The sequence below is a fragment of the Schistocerca americana genome, chromosome 5 (genome assembly GCF_021461395.2).
Source record: "Schistocerca americana isolate TAMUIC-IGC-003095 chromosome 5, iqSchAmer2.1, whole genome shotgun sequence".
NCBI classification, from domain to species: domain Eukaryota; kingdom Metazoa; phylum Arthropoda; class Insecta; order Orthoptera; family Acrididae; genus Schistocerca; species Schistocerca americana.
The window spans coordinates 32,264,167-32,284,589 of record NC_060123.1 but is presented as its reverse complement, the minus strand read 5'-3'; the positions used below and the strand labels follow the sequence as shown (position 1 = coordinate 32,284,589).

Genomic DNA, 20,423 nt, shown 5'->3' with positions numbered 1-20,423 from the left:
TTTGACATAAAACATGTAAATAATCAGCACACTGATGTGCATTTAATAATTATTAGGCTATATGTAGCCATGCATCATCAAATAGAAATATCATTTTACAACACTTATTTGCAACGATCGCATTACTGCAATGAATTTGTACAGAAGTTAGATTATACTAATACATTATTTGATATTATTAGTGACATATACACATCAGTTGGTTAAATTTTGAAATTCATCAGAGTAGTAGATGTTAGCCATCAATGAATCCTTTAGACTTCCCTTAAACTGAACTTTATTAATGGTTAAACTTTTTATGGCTGTTGGACCAAAGTAAATGACTTTAAATCCTGGTGAAGATTATTCTTATTTCTAGAATTCATTCCATGAACTGAGCTGTTGATTTGAAAAAGCGATGTATTCTTAATGACAAATTTCATTAAGGAATAAATGTATTGGGAAGCAGTAGTTAGTATCCTTAGGTGCTTAAACAGGCCTCTGTAGGATGTTCTAGAATTTATATCACAAATAATTCTAATAACACGTTTTTAGATGTGGAATACTTTAACTTGACTTGATGAGTTACCCCAAAAAATAATCCCATATGACATTAAGGACTTAAAGGAAGAATAATATGGGAGCTCTTTCACTTTTAAATCACTTATGCCTGACAACATTCACATTGCAAATGGAGGTCTGTTTAGGTGCTTCAGCAGTTCTGTGGTATGTTCCTCCCAGTTCAATTTATTATCAAGCTGTAATCTGCAGAATTTAACACTGGCTAGTTCTTCTATTTGTTTGCCATCGTATTTTAGGCTTGTACTGGTGGGAAACCTCTTACAAGTTCTTAACTGCATGTAGCAAGTTTTCCACAGTTTAATAACAGAGAATTGGCAAACAACCATTTATTAATGTCTCTGGGTTTGAGGCTACATTGTCAACTATAAAATTCTGTTTACATTTATTAATGTCCCTTACAATTTAATAAAAGACAAAGCAGAACATAAATATTAGTATTACATATTTTACTCTTTCAGGAAATGTAAATTGATTCATTGTGTGTGACTACAAATGTAACTAAAGGGAATGATGCCAGCAGAAGAAAGATGGGGGAGATGGTGATAGCAAGTTAGTACAGGGTTCTGGTACCTTGGCTGAGATTCCATTGTAGCCAAAAGGGTACTGCTTTTCAATGACCTAATGATTTTTGCGATCTGTTTAACAGTTGAGTTGGCAAACCTTACATCTGCTGGTGGAGTAGGCAATGCCTGTATAAATAAACCTAATGAATCTGCTTTTGATGGGTCTACTATTGAACTTTGGCAAACAGATTTCGAGTTAATTTCATATTATGCAATATTAAGCAGGCAAAGATACTGCTAGCATCAGAAGTGGGCATTAATTATGATACACAAAATGAAACACTGTGAAAACTTTGTTGGATCCCAGCTGGATAACAGGTCAGAAAGAAGTCAACAAATAGATAAACTAATCAAGAAGTTCAGGTTGCCATGATTTGGTCTTAGGTTGGTTGGTTGGTTGTTTGGGGAAGGAGACCAGACAGCGTGGTCATCGGTCTCATCGGATTAGGGAAGGATGGGGAAGGATGTCGGCCGTGCCCTTTCAGAGGAACCATCCCGGCATTTGCCTGGAGTGATCTAGGGAAATCACGGAAAACCTAAATCAGGATGGCCGGATGCGGGATTGAACCGTCGTCCTCCCGAATGCGAGTCCAGTGTCCAACCACTGCGCCACCTCGCTCGGTCGTTTGGTCTTAGAGATATATCTTATTGTGTTCACCAAACAACAATAGTGCTGGATCATTTTGCAGACAGTTACTTCTTATTGTCTTATGCACAATGGGGCAATGCATCTGAAGTACACCCTCAGTAGAAGAAGTGAGCTGTAAGAATACTGTGTCAAGTACGGGGTGGTTATAAAGATACTTTCACCACTTGAGAGGGCCTTCATGAAAAACAGATGACTGTATGATAGCGAAACATTGTACAAACATTTTTAAAGACATGCAGTAAAGAAATTATGAATAAACCTTTGAAATAAAAACATTTTAGTTTCCATGTGAGAGGTAACATTTGCTAATTGCGTAGCACACTTACATTCCAAGTTACAGATGTAACTCAATGTGACAATCATCTCGATTCATGTCAGCCTGGAAGTTTTTTATGGATACCATATCACAGTTGTTTATAGCGCTTTTCAAATGGTGAATAGTGGAATGTTCAGCTGTTGTGACACAGCTCATGCACTGATTAAAGACCACACATTGCAGCAGCATTCTCAGCAACAGTAACTTCTTCAGTAATCTGTGGCACAATAGTCCTTCTGCCTCTCCCAGGAGCAGTTACCAGATTGCCAGTTAATTTGAACTTTTGACTCGTGTTTTTCAACCCCGATGTGGGAAGAAGACCTCTCTGTATTCCTTCAATTCATCAATACTTGCAAAGAGCAGCAGCACTATTTCTGTTTTGATAAAACAGCTCACCTTGTGCAGACTCATGGTTACTGTCTGCATCAGTAATGCACACTGATGCTTGTTTTTCATCCCTATGTTGCTGTACCAGTATTGGCACATGATGGCAACTCATGGCACTAATACTACCAACAATGCAAATCCTACAGCACACAGTCTGAACATCATTCCTATGAAGGTGGGTACACATATGGTAAATAGTTTTCTGTCTACACTGACTCAAATTGTAAAAATTTATTTACAACCACCCTCTACATTGACTTCACGTGTTGCGCACGTCTCTTTGAGCATATTGGAATTCTTAAATTCAGATCCCAATACTTTCACTATTTAATATTGTTGTAACTCCTAATAAACAGCTATTTGAGGTGAACTGTGACTTTTAGTATCGCAATATTGAACATGTAAATAATTTTTGTGCAGATTTTGCCTCCATGTGTAGGGTTAAGAGTGAAGTTATATACTCTTGTGGAAAGGTATTCAACCTTCGCATCTAACATGAAACAAGAAATTGGAAGTGATGACCCTTGTTGAAAGGTATTCAACCTTTTTGGGGCACAATAGCCTGTGGGCCTCTCTGAAGAGCAATTCCCCAATTGCGAGTTATTTGAAATTCTGCCTCTTAGGAATGACATGACGACAAGTACAGAAGAAAATTAAAAGCAATTGGAAATTGGAATTGATGACCAGCACAAAACAAAATTAAAAGCACACTTTATTTGCTAGTCTTTCTACAAATTTCCTGCTTATCTGGCATCTAGGAATGAAAATTAAAATTCCTATTAACTACCTGGTAAACAGCAGTGCCCATTGTAAAGTTACATGGCAAGTAGTAGTGTAGTAGTACACTACTAGTGTACTGTAAACAGGCATTATTAGATGCAGGTAACTATTTTCCCTTAAAACTATTAATGTACTCAAGTAAATATTAAACTGCACTGTTTAATAGAAACATGGAATCAGTGACTTTTCACAGAGTAGCAACTTTGTTTCTAATTTACTAGGTTAGCTTTAGCTGGAATAAGTACAAATGGTATTATGCAGTACAGTGATAGTTCATTTTTAATGTAGTTTACGGATAATTTCCTACGAATTTCTTAACTGTTGTTATATATACCTTCACTTGTTTCGCATCCCTGAAGGTTCTCCTTCTTCATGGGATCTATGGAACATGAAAATGGTGAATGAGGCTTCAGACCTCAAGGTAACCATGATATATTGTTTACAAAACATATAATAATCCTCTCGTTTTCCCATCATACACTTACTATCACTTTGTATAGACTGAGTAGTCCCCTTCCTATGTACTAAAGAGTTGCAGAATGTGATACTTTTTCACATCTGGCATGTGACCACAATTTACAAAAAAAATGAGATTATTGTACATAACTATTTAAATAAAGTGGTTTTGCAGACAAGTTAATAATCTTTGATTTAAAGCCATGAGGAAAACATTGCACAGTGATAGACTAAATGCCGATGGAGACTGCATAAGGAAATATCTCACCCAAGAGAAGTGTTTGGTCCAACAAGGAAGCTCAACACTTTGGAGACCATATATAGTACGATGAAAGTCTAAAAGAAGTCTGTGATGTCAGATCCTGATATCATATATCTTTCTGTTGTTATAATGTAGACGGAGTGATGTGGCATTTTCTGCTGGTTTGGAAAAAAATGTAAAACATCTATTCCACAGTTAATTAATATGCATTACTAACAATACTTATGTAATATTCTTTCTGATATTAACTGAAGATTTTGTCTGATTCCAGCTGACTGTTGCCATGATTATCACAGTGGGTTATTCATTGGTTATGATGGCAGTACTAGTTGGTCTGATACTACAGATACAAGAGGATGGAATTCTCGCACCTTCATCGCTTTTCTTAGTTCTCTGTGCAGCTGAATTTTTAATTGCAGCTATATTTCATCCAAAAGAAATGTACTGCTTACCACCTATTGTGGTGTATTATATCACTATACCAAGCATGTATCTACTTCTCATCATTTACTCTGTTTTCAATCTCAATAATATTTCTTGGGGAACAAGGGAATCACCAAAAGCACAAACTCAGCAGGTAATACTGTTTTTGATATTAATCTTGTAAATAAAATATAATTTTAATGTTTGAGGAAAATGTGTAGTGCTTCTAATGTTTGTCACTGTTAACTAAAAAGCTTCAGTTGTTATTGGCATGCCAATATAAGTGAATGCCTATTTCACTCATTCAAATAGGATGTAATTTTATGATTATCTTACGATAAAAAGAGCCTGGAACACAGGTGTCCATATGAAATTTTTTCTTTCATCAACATTTCCATTACAATTTGGATTGAACAAAGTTGAATGAGCCCTGACCGGATCTGAGCAACTAGGAATGATTGGAATAATTCAGCTAAGTTATTATTCACTAAATCCAGTGGCAGATTTAAAAATTTTGTGTCCCTAGGCAGATCATATTATATGACCCCCCCCCCCTCCCCCCCACCAAAAAAAAAACATGATTTAAATAATAACTATTACCCAATCGCTTCACAATTGCCATTTTGGGTGGGAGTGCTGTGAGCTATTTCCGTACTCTGCTATTCATTGTTCTGAAGGATGTGTCTGTCAGCGGTCTAGTCGCACTCAATCAAAATGTAATATTGTTTCTGAACTTTACTTGGTGTACAGCAGCGGATAAAACAAACTTAAAACTGCACTGTGTTAACACATTATTTTGTTGAAAGACAAGAGGAAAATAATTTTTCTTTTATGGCATAAAAATTCAGCAGAGTGTGTAGGAGACAATGGATTTTTGTTATACATTCACTTTTAATATGTTCTTTTACACGAAACCATTGAAAATGAAAATAAAGTTGTGTTACCATCTAACAATTGAAGTGAACGTGTCATACATTTGAAATTAATATGTACTTTTACAGATATGCGTTCAAAATTAAAATTAAACTCTTGTTTTACAATCTAATAACTTGAATGTGTAGCAGGGGGGGGAAAAAAAAAAAAAAAAAAAAAAAAAAAAAAAAAAAAAAAAAAAAAAAAAAAAAAATTTTACACAGACTAGTGTGGAAAAATCAAATTTGTTTTATAATCTAATACTCGTAGTTAACGTGTAAGGCATTAGGGTCTGTGTAGCTAGATGCTGCATAATAAGTGTACACAATACCTTTAATCCATGTAAGAGCTGAAAAGTTTTGTACTGCAGCTACTGCTCTCGCCATAGCTCTTTCTAATAGTAGAAGCAAAGCTTTTACGTATTTATTGACTGAACCATACTACATTATTTATAAACACTTTCTCATCTGAGTGTACACTCCGATAACATATATTTCTACAATAACTATACACATTTCAGGAGACGCCAAGAATATACATCAGTTGTAATATAGTACAGTAGCAGTATGAGTCTGTACAGCTCCGAGCGGCCTGGGTCATTCAGGTATTGTTTAGTACTGTCGGGTGCCTTCAGTCATGTCTGCATGTAAATGAGTTTTAGTTCCGCATTCTGCCATCAGAAATTGTAAAATAAACAGGTAAAAAGTAGTTTGTAAATCCAATGAATGTGCTCTGAGTTATAACAAAAATCACATTGTAATCTTAAAATTTCAAAATTAATATTAATAAATAAACAAACTCACCAGCCAGCAAAGTTTGCATCTGGCTTTGACAGCAGAAAACTCGTTGATCATATCTTCACAGTTCAGAGGGTTATCAGTTAGGAGGTAGGCTTCGGCATGAAGAATAGACAAGGCGTTCAATCTCTCCTCAGACAACGTAGAACGTAGGTATGATTTAAGTCTTTTAAGCGCCGAAAACAAGCATTCTGCTGAAAAATTTGTAAGTGCCATACATAGAATTATGCAATGTCAACATTCGGAACACGGACTGTAAACTCTCTTTCCATAAAAATTTACTCATTTTGACTGGTTTATCACTAATCTCAGAAGATTTCAAAAGTTCTGCGAAACGTACACATTCACTAGGGAAGGACAGCTCTAAATAAGTATCATAATAATGTCTGTGAAATCTTATGGAACTTAACTGCTAAGGTCATCAGTCCCTAAACTTACACACTACTTAACCTAAATTATCCTAAGGACAAACACACACACCCATGCACAGGGGAGGACTCGAACCTCCATCGGGACCAGCCGGACAGTCCATGACTGCAGCGCCTTAGACCGCTCGGCTAAAATCTGTATGACGCTTGAAGTTTTGCTGCAAATTCAGCAATAACAGGGGAACTGTTCTTAAGGTCACTAAAAACTGTGAAGGAGTCCAACAATGTTCTATATCTTTCCTTCCTTCTCACTAATATGGCATACAAGTTGTCAGATACTGGGAGCAATATATGAAGATAGTAACTGTTCCCGAAAGAACAGATATCATTGATGACTGTGCAGCTTTAGAATAAATGATAATTAATTTCAACCCTCAGCTGCTGGCAGGTGTTGTTGATATACCTCGATGGGGACAACTGAAAATATGTGCCCCGACCAGGACTCGAACCCGGGATCTCCTGTTTACATGGCAGATGCTCTATCCATCTGAGCCACCGAGGACACAGATGTAGAGATGAGTAGCGCAACTGCAGGGACTTATTCCTTGCACGCTTCCCGTGAGACCCACATTCCCAACTGTCCACAATCTGCATAAGTAATGTTCCTAATAGATATTTACCCATCCACTCATTACTCGTGCCCTGCCCTCTAAAGTGATGATTCCCGTAAGAGTTCAGGCAACTTGTGCACATTCACACAGATGAAGGTCAATGGCCGGGTAGCCTTTCAACTATATGAAGATAGTAACTGCTCCCGAAAGAACAGATACCATTGATGACTGTGCAGCTTCTATCTATATCTATTAGGAACATTACGTATGTAGATTGTGGACAGTTGAGAATGTGGGTCTCACGGGAAGCATGCGAGGAATAAGTCCCTGCAGTCGCGCCATTCCTCTGTGTCCTCGATAGCTCAGATGGGCGCCAGCACGGTAGCTCAACGTGTTTGGTCAGAGAGCTGGTTGGCCTCTGTGATAAAAAACTGAGTGGAAAGACCAAGAAACGAACTTAAACCAATGTCATGTACGTCCACAATGACCAAATCCAATGCAACGAGGAAAAAAAAAAAAAAAAGATGGACAGAGCGTCTTCCATGTAAGCAGGAGATCCCGAGTTCGAGTCCCGGTTGGGGCACACATTTTCAGCTGTCAACGTGAAGGCATATCAACAACACCTGTTGGCAGCTGAGCATTTCAATTAATTATCACTGGGAGAAATGTTTCTACTCCAAACTTTTCCCTTCCAGTCAGAAAAACTTCTTCAGAGTCCGCTTCTTCGTCGTCGTGTAGTTTGCATTTTCATGATCTTTTATAGGTGCATTCATAGTCTATGTCAGTCACAATCTCCATGGATTTATTTTCATAATAGTTGAACATACCATGAATAGATGCAATAAACTCTACAAGTGCATTATTTTAGTATCAATATTTACACTTTGCAATTTCAGATTTACACTATTAAATCTCTGGCGTATGTCCTTCCAAGCTGTCATCATGAATACTGTTTCTAGTCTGCTGAGTTGATTCAATAAAGCTGATGCCTCATTTCACACAAGTAGTTTTTCTAACATATCATTGGCAATATGTGTGAGGGCATTTGTAATGCACGACTAGACCGCTGACAGACACGTCCTTCAGTACAATGAATAGCAGAGTACACAAATAGCTCACAGTGCTCCCACCCAAAATGGCAATTGTGAAGTGATTGGGTAATAGTCATCCACATAAGAATGACCCTTGGAATGCAGTATTTGAAGGAGGTTTGGAATAAGGATGGACTAGAATACTGTTCAGATTGGATGAGAGTTAGAGTATCACTTTTGGTAAGGATGATAGAATTCTGAGTGGGAAACTTCTCTTTTTTTAAATCGTGATGCTAGGTAGTTCTAGGTCTGGTGAAGGATGTAGTTGACTTTTTCAGTGTTTGATGATATTAAGTGCTAAGTAGAGTACTAGTCAATGACTAGTTTATAGTGATGACAGGTGTTTTGGTGTCACAGGAAGAGACAGCATGAGAAAATGTTTCTGGATTATCTGGGCAAGATAGCCTATCTGTAAATGATCATAAAGGTTATTGGCATGCAGTATTTGGGTAACTCTTACTTCTCACTGTAAATGTATTGCTTACGATTGTAAGTGCTTTAAGAAAGAGACTCTTTGCTATGTTATGGGTGACAGGAGCAATCTGAGAGGTTGGCATCAATGTCTTGGAAGATAGGTTGTTGATTTGGCAAGGATCAAGTGAAGTAGATTTGACAACAGATGTTGAGATCCTGGAGGAAATAGCTGATATTGGCCATGCCATGGGTCCAGACCAAGACATCTTCAATGAATCTAAACCAAACAAGGGATTTTAGATACTGAGAGGGTACAAGGAGTCCTCCAAGTGCTCCATAATTGGACTAGCACAGGATGGCAATTATGGAGGTGCCTATGGGAGTAGAAGGGATTTGTTTATAGATTTGACTTTCAACGAAGAAATAGTTATGTGGATAAGAACATGATTGCCTCAAAGGATTAGGAAGGAGGAAAGGATTAGGAAGGAGGTGATGGGTTTTGTATCAGGAGGACACTGGAAAGGTAGTGTACTATCACAGCAAGGTTATAAGGGTGCTGGATCATCATGGTGTACAGGAATGTAACTTCCCCATTGACAAGCAAGGATGCTTGTGGTAAAGGGCCAGAAATTGTGCTGAGTTAGTGGAATAAGTGTTTATTATTTTGACTCAGGGAAGGGGACTGTTGATAAATCAGTTGGAGGTGCTAGGCAAAAAAGGTAAAGAATCTTTCTCAGGAGTGTGTAGCCAACCACAATGGAATGACCAGTAGGGAAAACAGTGGAGTTCCTTTAGTTGAGCTTGGGGGTTAGGTAAAGCATGTGTGTGTGTGTGACTGACAATGTGTGGAGAGACATGGATTCAGATGACAGGTTTTGGAGTGGAAAAAAGATGTTTTGAAGCTGCTGGAGGTTGTATCGGACTTTTGGGGTGGAATCATAGTGGTTAGGTTTGTAAGCAGTGTGAAAAATATCTTTAATTTTGCAGCTTAATAGTTTGAAAAATGCAAAGTCAGTGACCCATGTTAATAACCAGATGATGGGATTATTTTTCTACAGAATAATACATTAATCAACGTGCATTCCACAGGGATGTTACTGGGTCCACTGTATTGGGATTCAAGTAAGGAAGGTGAAACCAGTTTGGTGATGAGGAGTACCTGGAAGGTTACCAGGAGAGTAAAAGGGTGAAGAATCAGGACTGGAGGGAGACTGGAATTGGTTAAGTCACTTTTTGATGTGCACATTGGCCTGGCAACGGTTGTTAAGATGGGAAGTGAAGGAATTATTCTAGTGACGAGAATGGGTAAAATAGAGCAGGTCCTTCCCACGTTCAGTAGTTTTACATATGTGTATATATATTTTTTAATTTTCTTAAATAAGAATGTGAAGTAGAGACTTCATGAGGAATGAGTCAGAAATACATTACAAAAATTACTCTGGTTGACCATTTTTACATATATTAGCTGCCAGTAACTACTAACATTGTTTTTTAATTAATTTTTTAAGAATAACATGCATCTGATTTCTGTCTTCATCATTATCATCTGCTATTTGATGTCCATTTGTAGATAAATTGTTTCTCTTGACTTTCCATGTGTTAAGGTGGTCTTCAGCTATCCATATCCATGTTATTTGAAAATATTTTCTACCCGTCTTTCACTAGGTCATTCTCTCAGCCTTTCCTTATCTCTAGGTGGCCATTTACCATCCATTCACCTGGCACTATGTCATGTCCACCTCCATGTCAATGTCATTACTACGACAAGTAAGTCTCCCATTCAAGTCTGTTTCCTGATCCATTCATTTGTTTTCCTCTCTCCCCCAGTAATTATCAGTGTGTGTCTGTCCATTGCTTGCTGAGCAGCACTTAGTTTTTGAATATGTCCATGTCTGTGTGCCACAAGTCAAAATAAGTAATATGTATTGATTGTAAACTTTCCTTTTCAAACACTTCATAGTCTTATTTTTAAAGCCATACTTCTTGTGCAAAGAGTAATTTTTATTCGTTTATTTCTTTAGTTTACCAACCAGTTGTTGTCCACAACTGCTATAAATACAATCGCTCCTTGGTTGTATAAATTCATTATTAACTTGTAAAATTTTTGTTTTACTGTGTTCATTGCACATTATTCCATTCTTAATATAATTAAATTACAGACCTACATTCAAGCACACTGTATTAAGTTCTTTTATTTGTTGTTGAAGGTTTTCTTCTCTGAAGCAAAATAATACTGTAATCACCACAATGATGGTGATTCAAAAATTTCCCATTACTACATAGTCTTTCTTCATTTCCACATCTTAAAAATTTGAAAACTTCCACTAGGACTGTTTTGGTGATACAGGTGTGGGGTTTGACTCCTCCGTCAATTTTGGATTTCAAACAATGGAAAGTCCAAGTAGGAGTATCAACAATATTATGAAAAGGATAGGTTTGCTACTCACCATTAAGATGACACATTGAGTTTCAGACAGACACAATGGAAAAAACTGTTATACGTTTAGATTTTGGCCAGAGGCTTCTTCAGGAAAGAAAATACACTCAAGCAAATGCACCTCACATACACACAACTGCATCTCCAGCTTCTCTAGCCAGAATGCAATTGTATCACACTGAACACAAGCAGCAATCCAGAGTGGAGTGCGGGTGTGGGAACTGCGGTAGGGGAGGGAGGGACCACAGGGTACATGTGTGGGGAGAGCAGTCAGCACTGCATGCAGGGCCTACAGGGGGGAGGGAGGGGAGAAAAATGAGAGGGGCAGAAAAAGGAAAAAAGGCCAGTGGGTGCATTGGCAAAGAGCATTGCACAAAGAGGGTGAGGGGACGTGTATTGACAGGGCATGTAGGACAGAGGGGCGGAAACTGTTAAACCTGAACCAGACCAGACGTTTGAGACTCTGGGATGCAAGGAATGTTACCTGGACAAGCTGGCAGAGGAGGGTTCTGTGCAGGTGCCCATGGCTCTACCCTTTACCTCCTGTACCCCTACTCATCGCTGTTGATGCCAGTTCCCTATCACCAACAACTCTCTGGCCCATTGTCTTGCTACTGTTGAACACTACCTCTTGCTATGTCCTTCAGAGTCCAAGCCCACTATCTCATTGCTCGTACACGGTACTAGCTTTATCCTAACTCACAACTATTTCTCCTTTGAAGGGAAGGTATACAAACAAATCCATGTTACAGCCATTGGCACCTGTGTAGTACCCCCTGTGCCAGCCATTAACAAATGTGATATGTATTTGTAAGCATTTCTCCACGCCAGAGTTTTGTTTATGACTAGCACCTGCTCATTTTGCTATAACGTAAATCTGTTATCAAGCCAATGATTAGTCTGAACACTGTAGTACTTTATTAAGCATGGTCCTATTAGAGTTGATATGCCATTGCCTTTCATTAACTTGATTTCCCCTGTCAACCTTAGGGGGTCCCACAGTTTAGTATGAACTGCAAACTGCAGTATGGATTGTTGCTTTTCAAATTACCAAGTCATTACCAGAAGTGACAGAAAAATTCATTGGAGTGACTGGGGATTGAACCCTAGACTGTCAGACATAGAAAAGGTGTACAACTTTGCTTCCGCTGTTTGCCGACAGGTGACGGCAACGGTAAGTAGCGGTCGAAAGAAACAGATCGCAGATGTCAGGCAGTTAGCTTGGAGCTCAGTCAACGTAACCTCATTCAAACATTAGTTGATTTGTGTCTGCATCATAAAGTTGTTATTGATTGAAAATGTCAGTTTACGAGCCAAATTCTCATCATTTGTGGGAGGTGTTACTGTTTTGTTTCAGTATGAAGAAAACAGCGACAGCGGCTGAGTCTCATCAAATGCTCTCAAGTACGTATGGTAAGGATGCTATTAGTGAAAGAACATGTTGTGAGTGGCTTCAACACTTCAAGAACAGTGATTTTAACATCGTAGACCGGCTTAGTGGTGGAAGAGAGAATCTTTTGAAGATGCAGAATTGGAGACATTGCTGAGTGAAGACTCGCATCAGACTCAAGAAGAATTGGCACGATTGGTGGGAGTGACACAGCAAGTCATATCAAAACGTCTCAAGGCTATGGGCATGATTCAGAAAGAAGAAACTTGGGTCCTGTGTAAGCTGAAACCAAGAGACGTTGAACAGCATTTGTGTGTTTGTGAACAGTTGCTTCAGTGGCAAAAACAGAAGGGATTTCTGCATCACACTGTGACCAGGGACGAAAAATGGGTTCATTACGATAACCCTAAAAGCAAAAAATCATGGGGATATCATGGCCATGCTTCCAAGTCGACGGCCAAACCGAATATTCACGACTCCAAGATCATGCATTTGATGGGACCAGCTCGGCGTTGTGTACTATGAGGTGTTAAAACCCAGTGAAACAATCTCAGGTGCTCATTATTGAATGCAATTAATGTGTTTGAGCAGAGCATTAAAAGACAAATGGCCGCAATACAGTGAGAGACACGATAAAGTGATTTAGCAGCGTGAAAATGTTTGACCCCACGTTGCATAAGAGGTCAAAACGTACTTGGAAACATTAAAATGGGAAGTCCTACCCCACCCGAATTATTATCCAGACATTGCACCCTCTGTCCATCACCTATTCAGATCAGTGGTGCATGGTCTGGCTGACCAACACTTCCGATCTCATGAAGAAGTCACAAATCGGATCGATTCGTGGATCGATTTGTGGATCGCTTCAAAAGATGAACAATTTTTTTGATGCAGGATTCATACACTACCCCAAAAGATGGGAGAAAGTAGTGACCAGTGATGGAAAATACTTTGAATGATACATGTGTAACCAATTTGTTTCATTAAAGCCTCAAATGTTGGGGAAAAAATGGTGGAAGCAAAGTTGCACACCTTGTAGCCTACAACTTATACACCGAGGCACTGAGATTTATGTTAAAAGTCAGATGACTCCTTCGTTTGATTAAAGTCTAAGTTAATTCTTTGGACTTCATGATAAATTTAGTGATTTGGGTTCAGTGATAATTTTAGTGAATATCTTGTGAACTATAAAAAGGAAGATGAAGGATCAATAGCTTTTTCTGTCTTATCTGACCCTTTTATTGTGAAATAAAAATATTACAGCTTTGTCCAAGTTTTGGGGAACTGTTCCTTGCCCAAAAATATTATAAAATATTTTCCTAATTGCATTGTACTGCACCAGCCTTGACCAACACTCACAGGAGTTCTTCCTTTCTTCATACCTCAAAAGACTTTGTACACCTCAAGTGGCATTACTCATGGAAATTTATTATTTTCATTACCACTTCTCTGTTTTTAATATTCACATTTATTTACAACACCAAATGAAAACCAATTCTGTGTAATCGAACAGTCCACAGATGTACTGCCGAACCTTAGTGTCAAATGGGCACAATATTTTGGCAGTCAGACATTTCGCCATTAATAGGTGCATTGATGAACTAAGCTCCTTAGGGCACACAGATGACATATATCTCCTCCCACAGCAAACTGTTCCCTCTCTGATCTGCCCATGAAGATGTGCACCGGGAGTCATAGAGACACTTATGTCAGTGTCTGTGGTAGTGTTGATGTAGTAGCTTGGTTGCCCTGGTCACCAGATCATTATGTTTGGTGAGCATCTTCTTAATTAGACTCAAGTACTAGTTCCCAAGCCTTACTGGGATTATAGCCACAGTCGCCATTGATAAGATTGTGTTTGGTTCGAATTTCAATGGCTTCTTTAATGGGACTGTCACAGTATCCGGAAGTCTGCACTAAATTCCAGATAAGTTCATATTTCACAGCATGATTCTCTGGCAGGCAGTGCTCGGTGGCAGCCAACTTGTTAGATTACATTAGTGGAGTGTGCTGTTGGTGTTCTCGGCATTGATCTTTGACGATGTGCACTGCTTGTTCAGTATATGTCTCGCCACATTGTCATGGAATTTGATATACCCCAGCCTTCTGCAAACTGTGGTCATCTTTGACACACCCTAGTAATGCCTGCGTTTTATTGGTTGGGCAAAAGACAGTTCTTATCCAGTGCTTTTTCAGTAAGCGCCTAATTTTTCCAGATAGCATGTCAGTGTGCGGTATAAAGGCTGTACTTATCTCTTCCTCTATGATTTCTTCTGTTTAGGGATGTGGTAAAGAGTGCACCTGATCTGCCATTTTAGTATTAGTTTTTTCAGCACACGGTTCTGTGGTGTTCAAATTCCTGAGGCAGACACCTTGCACATGAGATGGTTTGTACTCTGTGTACTAGTGTTTTCAATACCCTATTCCTTGGCACAGAGTGGTAGCAACTATCTGTATGCAAATACAGGTTAGTTTGTGCTTTATTTCAATACATACCATGGCCCAGAGTGCCATCAGCTCTTCTCCTGGCCATAATGTCAAGGAATGACAGTCTTCCTGCTGACAAAGGCAATGATACTGTTGTTTTCTCCCACAAGGACTACACAGATGCAGAACTTGTTAAATGATGACTCCTACAGGAAGATCAGTGCTGATCCCATCAAGTAAGTGGAGGACAAAACCAGGGCACCTCTCAAGGAATTGGAAGTACCAGAGAGGGTCATCAAGAAACTGATATCGTAGTGAGCTTTGACATTGTTTCATTATTCCCGGGGTTCCTCTCGCCATAAATTTGGCAAGAAAATCACTGACATTTTCAGGCTTGTCCTAACATCCTAGTATTTTCTGTTTAATGGAGAAAACTATGAGTGAATGGAGGGAGTTGCAAAGTGCAGCCAACTCTCACCAGGGATTATGAATTTGTATATGATTCACTTTGAAAAAGAGGCCGTGAAGGCATCCAAATGGAAACCCACCTGCTTTTTCTATTGTGTGGGTGACGTGTTCACCATCTGGCCCCATGGAAGGACAAACTGCTTGACTTCCCAACATCAAATTTGCTATGGAGACTGAAGAATAAGATGCACACTGACCTGTATTTACATGCAGATAGCTGCCACCACCCTCCACAGAGCAATAGGGTACTAAAAACACTAGTTTACAGGACAGACATCATTTCAGATGCAGAGAATCTGCCCCAGGAACTGGAACACCTCAGAACTGTGTTCTGAAAAAAACAGATACTCAGAATGAAGGCACATTTACCATATTCTTTGCCCTGCCACTAAAGTACAACTGCTTGAGATGGAAGAAATCATGAAGGAAGAGGTAGCCACAGTTTTTACACTGCAAACTGGTGTGCTTTCAGCAAAGGAGGGCACTTTCTGAAGAAGCACCGCATAAGAACTATCTTTTGCCTCCACAAAAAGACACAGGCATTACTGGTGAGTGTCAAAGATGACCTCAGTTTGCAAAAGGATGGAGTACATCAGATTCCATGCAAATGTGGCAAGACATATATTGGACAAACATTGCACACTGTCAAAGATAAATTCCAAGTATACCAGTGGCACACTCCACTAACTTAAACTAACAGATCGGTGGTCACAGAGCAGTGTTTATCAGAGAATCATGTGACGGAATATGAATGTGCCTGGATTTTAGTGGAGATTTCCAAATATTGGGACAGCGTCATTAGAGAAGACACTAAAATTTGCACCAGAGATGATCTTTTCAAGTGGAACTGCAGCAACAATCTCAGCAAAACTTGGGAACCAGCAATGCGTCTAGCAAGAAGATTCTCACCAAACATGATAATCTGGGGACTAGGTGGACTGAGCAACTACATTGACATTACCACATATACCAATACAAGCATATTCTTGGCTGCCAACATGCACCCTCATGGGCGGACCTTGGAGGGAACATCTTACAGGGGGTGGGGTGGAGGGAGGGGGTGGGGCGGTGGGTGAGGAAATAAGACAGCTGCATGCCCTGAGAAGCTCAGTTTGTCTATGCACTTGACAATGGGGACATATTTGATCACTGTAATATTGTGCCTGTTTGACATTAAGGTCTGGCACTCTGATGGGCTGTTTGATCAATGAATACACCAGGAGAAACTGAAGAATCAGTTCTATATTCTTTTAAAATGATTATGAAACAAAACTGTTGCAAGACATAAAATTCTTTGTTGAGTGTCCCAGAGATTCTGTGTTGTTCTTTGTGATGGATTGGCACCTGTATCTTCATTTTATTGAGAAGGTAGTAATAGCATGTCCCTCAGTACAGTTTTTTTGTCTACATGTGGCCCAAATTCAGTGCACTCAAATTTGAAACAATGTGTTATGACAATATTCAATATTATTTGATTTTTATTCATTAATGACTAAAGACATGTATTGAATATGAGTGTGGTACACTCAGATATTGAATCTTTAGCAACTTAAACATTTTTTTCAAAATTGATAATCATAATTATTATGTCTTGTGATACCTTTGAAATCTTTGTGTAGGAACAAGCAGTGGCCATAGAAACAAAGAAAAAAGATAAGAAGAAGGGCATGTTTAGCTTCCTGACAAAGTTCACTGACAAAACAAAGAGCAACAAAGGCTCCATTGAATTTTCTCTGGCTAATTTATTTAAATGCATGTGCTGCACATATCCAAAACCTTCTGAAGAAACAGAACGTCTACTAATGATTTCTGGAAGTTTAGAAGCGATTGGAAAGAGACTGGAGACCCTTGAACGGTGAGACCTGTTTTATGAACATTAGAAAAGTCAAGTAATGTGATAGTATCATGAAACAGTGTACTTATGCAGCACTAACTATTAACTGTCAATAATGGTTGTCTGTTTAATTTATGTTAATCAAGGGCTTTTACTATTACTTTTTTCCCAATAGATTCATAATAATATCATTGCTTAAAAATTCATAATTCGCACTTACGTGTCCACCCAAGGAAAATAATTATTTAGTATGTGGTTTAAGAATGCAGATTTATTTAATTAAAAACACCATTCACTCTAACACTAAAATTAGTTTGGAATTTCTTAAATCAGAATATGGAACTCCACTCAAAACATTACACGGTGGTGAATAATTTTTTTCCAAATTGTCTGATCAATCATGTTAATTATTGTGACTCTTCAAGCTTTCCCAGCAGATATGGTGGAATAAACTTCACAGGTTTGACACTGGATGACATTCAAATTTGCACAATGTCATCCAGTGGAAATTTAGTTATTATTAACTTTACTGGACACATTGGATCCTGAGTTGTTCCACATCCAGTTCTTCTTTGAAGGTTGTATTGTTCAGTTCTGGTGATCTGCCCAGTACCATTTCATTCTTTCTGATTGTAATTTTTGCAACTCGTCTGAAATCTCTGTAGACCTCCTATGCATCATTTCTGCTGAAAATGTTTTTTTCTTAAGAAGAATACTAATTTTATCATTGTCCTCTGTATCTGTTTTCTGGAGTTTAACTGCTTTAAGATCTTGCTGAATGTTTGGATCCATTGCCCTCCTGTCTTCTTTCTAAGATTCCTCATCACAAGTTGTTGTAAAATCCTGTTTCTTTTTATTCACTATAAGTGAAAGAAAGAATACTCTTTTCTTATTCATCATGCTGGTGACTGGGTCAGTCTCCTGTTAGACAGATTCAGTGGGGAGACTCCTTTGAGCTTCTGTTTTTATTTGTGTAAGTTCTGATGATTCTTCTTTTAGTTTTGAAGGGCTGAGCAGTTCCTCTTTCATTTTTAATGTGGAACAAAGTTTCCCGAGTATAAGTGACTCCCAGAAGAGTTATGGATTTGTATTGTTGGAACTTAGTGTCTATTGAGAAGCATTTCTTATTATATGTTGACCAACTAGAAAGTGAGCCTTTATCATTTTGTTGGTTCTATTTATCCCCATTTGTTTCTCACTTAAGTTACACTTCATAATTCAGCTATGGTGTTTGAACAGTAGAACTATATAAATTTTTTAATTGCGTATGAAGGCTTTTTCTTATACACAGGAATTTCATGGGCATGGTCTGAGTTTTCTGAAAGGATACTTGTTATCCTGTTTTTAATTGATTATGAAGGCTTTTTCTTATACACAGGAATTTCATGGGCATGATCTCAGTTTTCTGAAAGGATACTTGTTATTCTGTTTTTAAGTTGATTTTGTGAGACTGGAGATCTGGGTATGATCTACTTTGATGTCATGAGTTAAGAGAGCTAAATGATCAGCAAGCTGCAGACAGTTTGTTCTCATTGAGGGTTTTGCTCCAATTTTGATTTTAGGCAGATTTTCTTTGTGTCAAAACCTCATGACGTAGTTGATGGCAACATTGAAAAGCGGTGGAGACAATCCATTGCCTCGTCTAAGACTTTTTATTGTGAAAACATTTGAAATTGTATCCCTAACTTTACCTTGGAATTTGTCTTGGTTAAAGCTAGTTTTACGGTTTTTGTTAATTTGAGATGAAGACTGTATGTTTTGAGGATTTTTAAAATTGTGAATCTGTGAATATTATCACATGCTTTTTTGAAGTATGTGAATGAAATAAGGAGTTGTTTAGTTCTGTATGTCCAATGACCTTGCCACAGTGGAAACATTGGTTCCCATCAGATCACTGAAGTTAAGCACTGTTGAGCTTGGCTAGCACTCGAATAGGTGGCCATCCTGTCTGCTAATATCTGTTGGCAGACAACAGCAAGGAGAGTGGTGTGCCGTCCATGTGACCTTCCATATCTGCATCCAGTGATAGGCTGAGAATGAAATGGTAGTCAGTCTGTACCATTGTGTCTTACGAGGCACGTTTGGAAATAGTTTATTTCTGTATTTGTAACATTCTATTACTAGTTTCAGACTGAAAATTTGGCATGGGCAGCTGCTGTGTGGATGAAATCTTCCTAGTATTCTCCAAATTGTGCTTCCAGAGTGTTGTTGATCTTGTTGTAAATTGTACAGGAGAAAATATTGTTTGTAAAGTCTGGAAGTCCCTGTAATTATCTATGTTGGTTTTATCACCTTTTTTATGTAATGGGGAGATTATTTCTGTGGTCCAATGCTCTGTAATTTTCTTTACAACCCATATTTTGACCAGCTTTGGTGGAGATATATGACTGCACGTTTTCCTTGTTTTTCCAGATTTCTGCACAGATTAGGTATTTGCCAAGAGCCTTGTAATATTTTAGTTTTCTGATTGTGAGTTTTATCTCATTGCTGTTGAGTATCTATTAGACCATGGGTGGTTAAAATGAATTTGTCCATATTTCTGTTTGGTCATCACAATTTAAAAATTTGTTGAATGTCTCTGTAAGGATCTCTTCTTTTCTTACTATGTGGCAACTTTCCTGATTTAACTCTCAGTTTTAATTTTTTTAGGGTGATTCATATTTTTAAGATATTTGCCAAAAGTTTTTTTAATAATGTGGCAATTGCTTTTTTAAAAAAAAAAGTTAGATCTATTATTTCTAGTTTTTTTTTTTTTTAAGGATTTTTGCTTTGTTCATCTAATGATTTTATGAGTTGGACTTCCTGTGTTTTATTAGCTCTAAATTAATTTTTTCTTGAAGTTTGGACTTGATGGTTAGTTCATGCAAGCGTGGTGTCTTGTCTGTACCACCTGGCTGCATTCGTTCCACCAATCATGTTTCTCCCTGAGATTGGAGCTAGTTCTTCTGCTGTCAACTATAATTTGATGATCAATTCTTGTAGTGATTTGATGTTGATAGACTCTTTCCAGATTTCGTGTAGGACATGTTTCATTCATTTGGTTTGGAAGAATTTTCTCCAATTTTTATTTGGAAGTTCATTCTTTACCCTAGGAGTTAATTTTATTTTGATCTTTACAGTGTAGTAGTCAAACTGCATGTATGTTATCTTTGGGACTTCAAGCTTGTAGATTTCATGATGGTACAATTTATACAGGGAGACATGATCTAGCTGCCATTCACATTTTATGAATGCATAATGTTTCCAAGTTTTTTTTATTTGATTTTGTTATAAGTTT

General features: G+C 38.1%; 1 protein-coding gene across 1 annotated transcript in view; it reads left to right on the top strand.

Moving 5' to 3' along the window:
* Window positions 1-20,423, top strand: part of LOC124615848 (chitin synthase chs-2-like) — a 231,621-nt gene that overhangs the window by 132,503 nt on the left and 78,695 nt on the right. Inside the window, exons 15-16 of the mRNA XM_047144001.1 lie at window positions 4,246-4,551; window positions 16,932-17,167. Of these exons, the coding sequence (XP_046999957.1) occupies window positions 4,246-4,551; window positions 16,932-17,167 (542 nt within the window). The remainder of the gene's footprint in view (window positions 1-4,245; window positions 4,552-16,931; window positions 17,168-20,423) is intronic.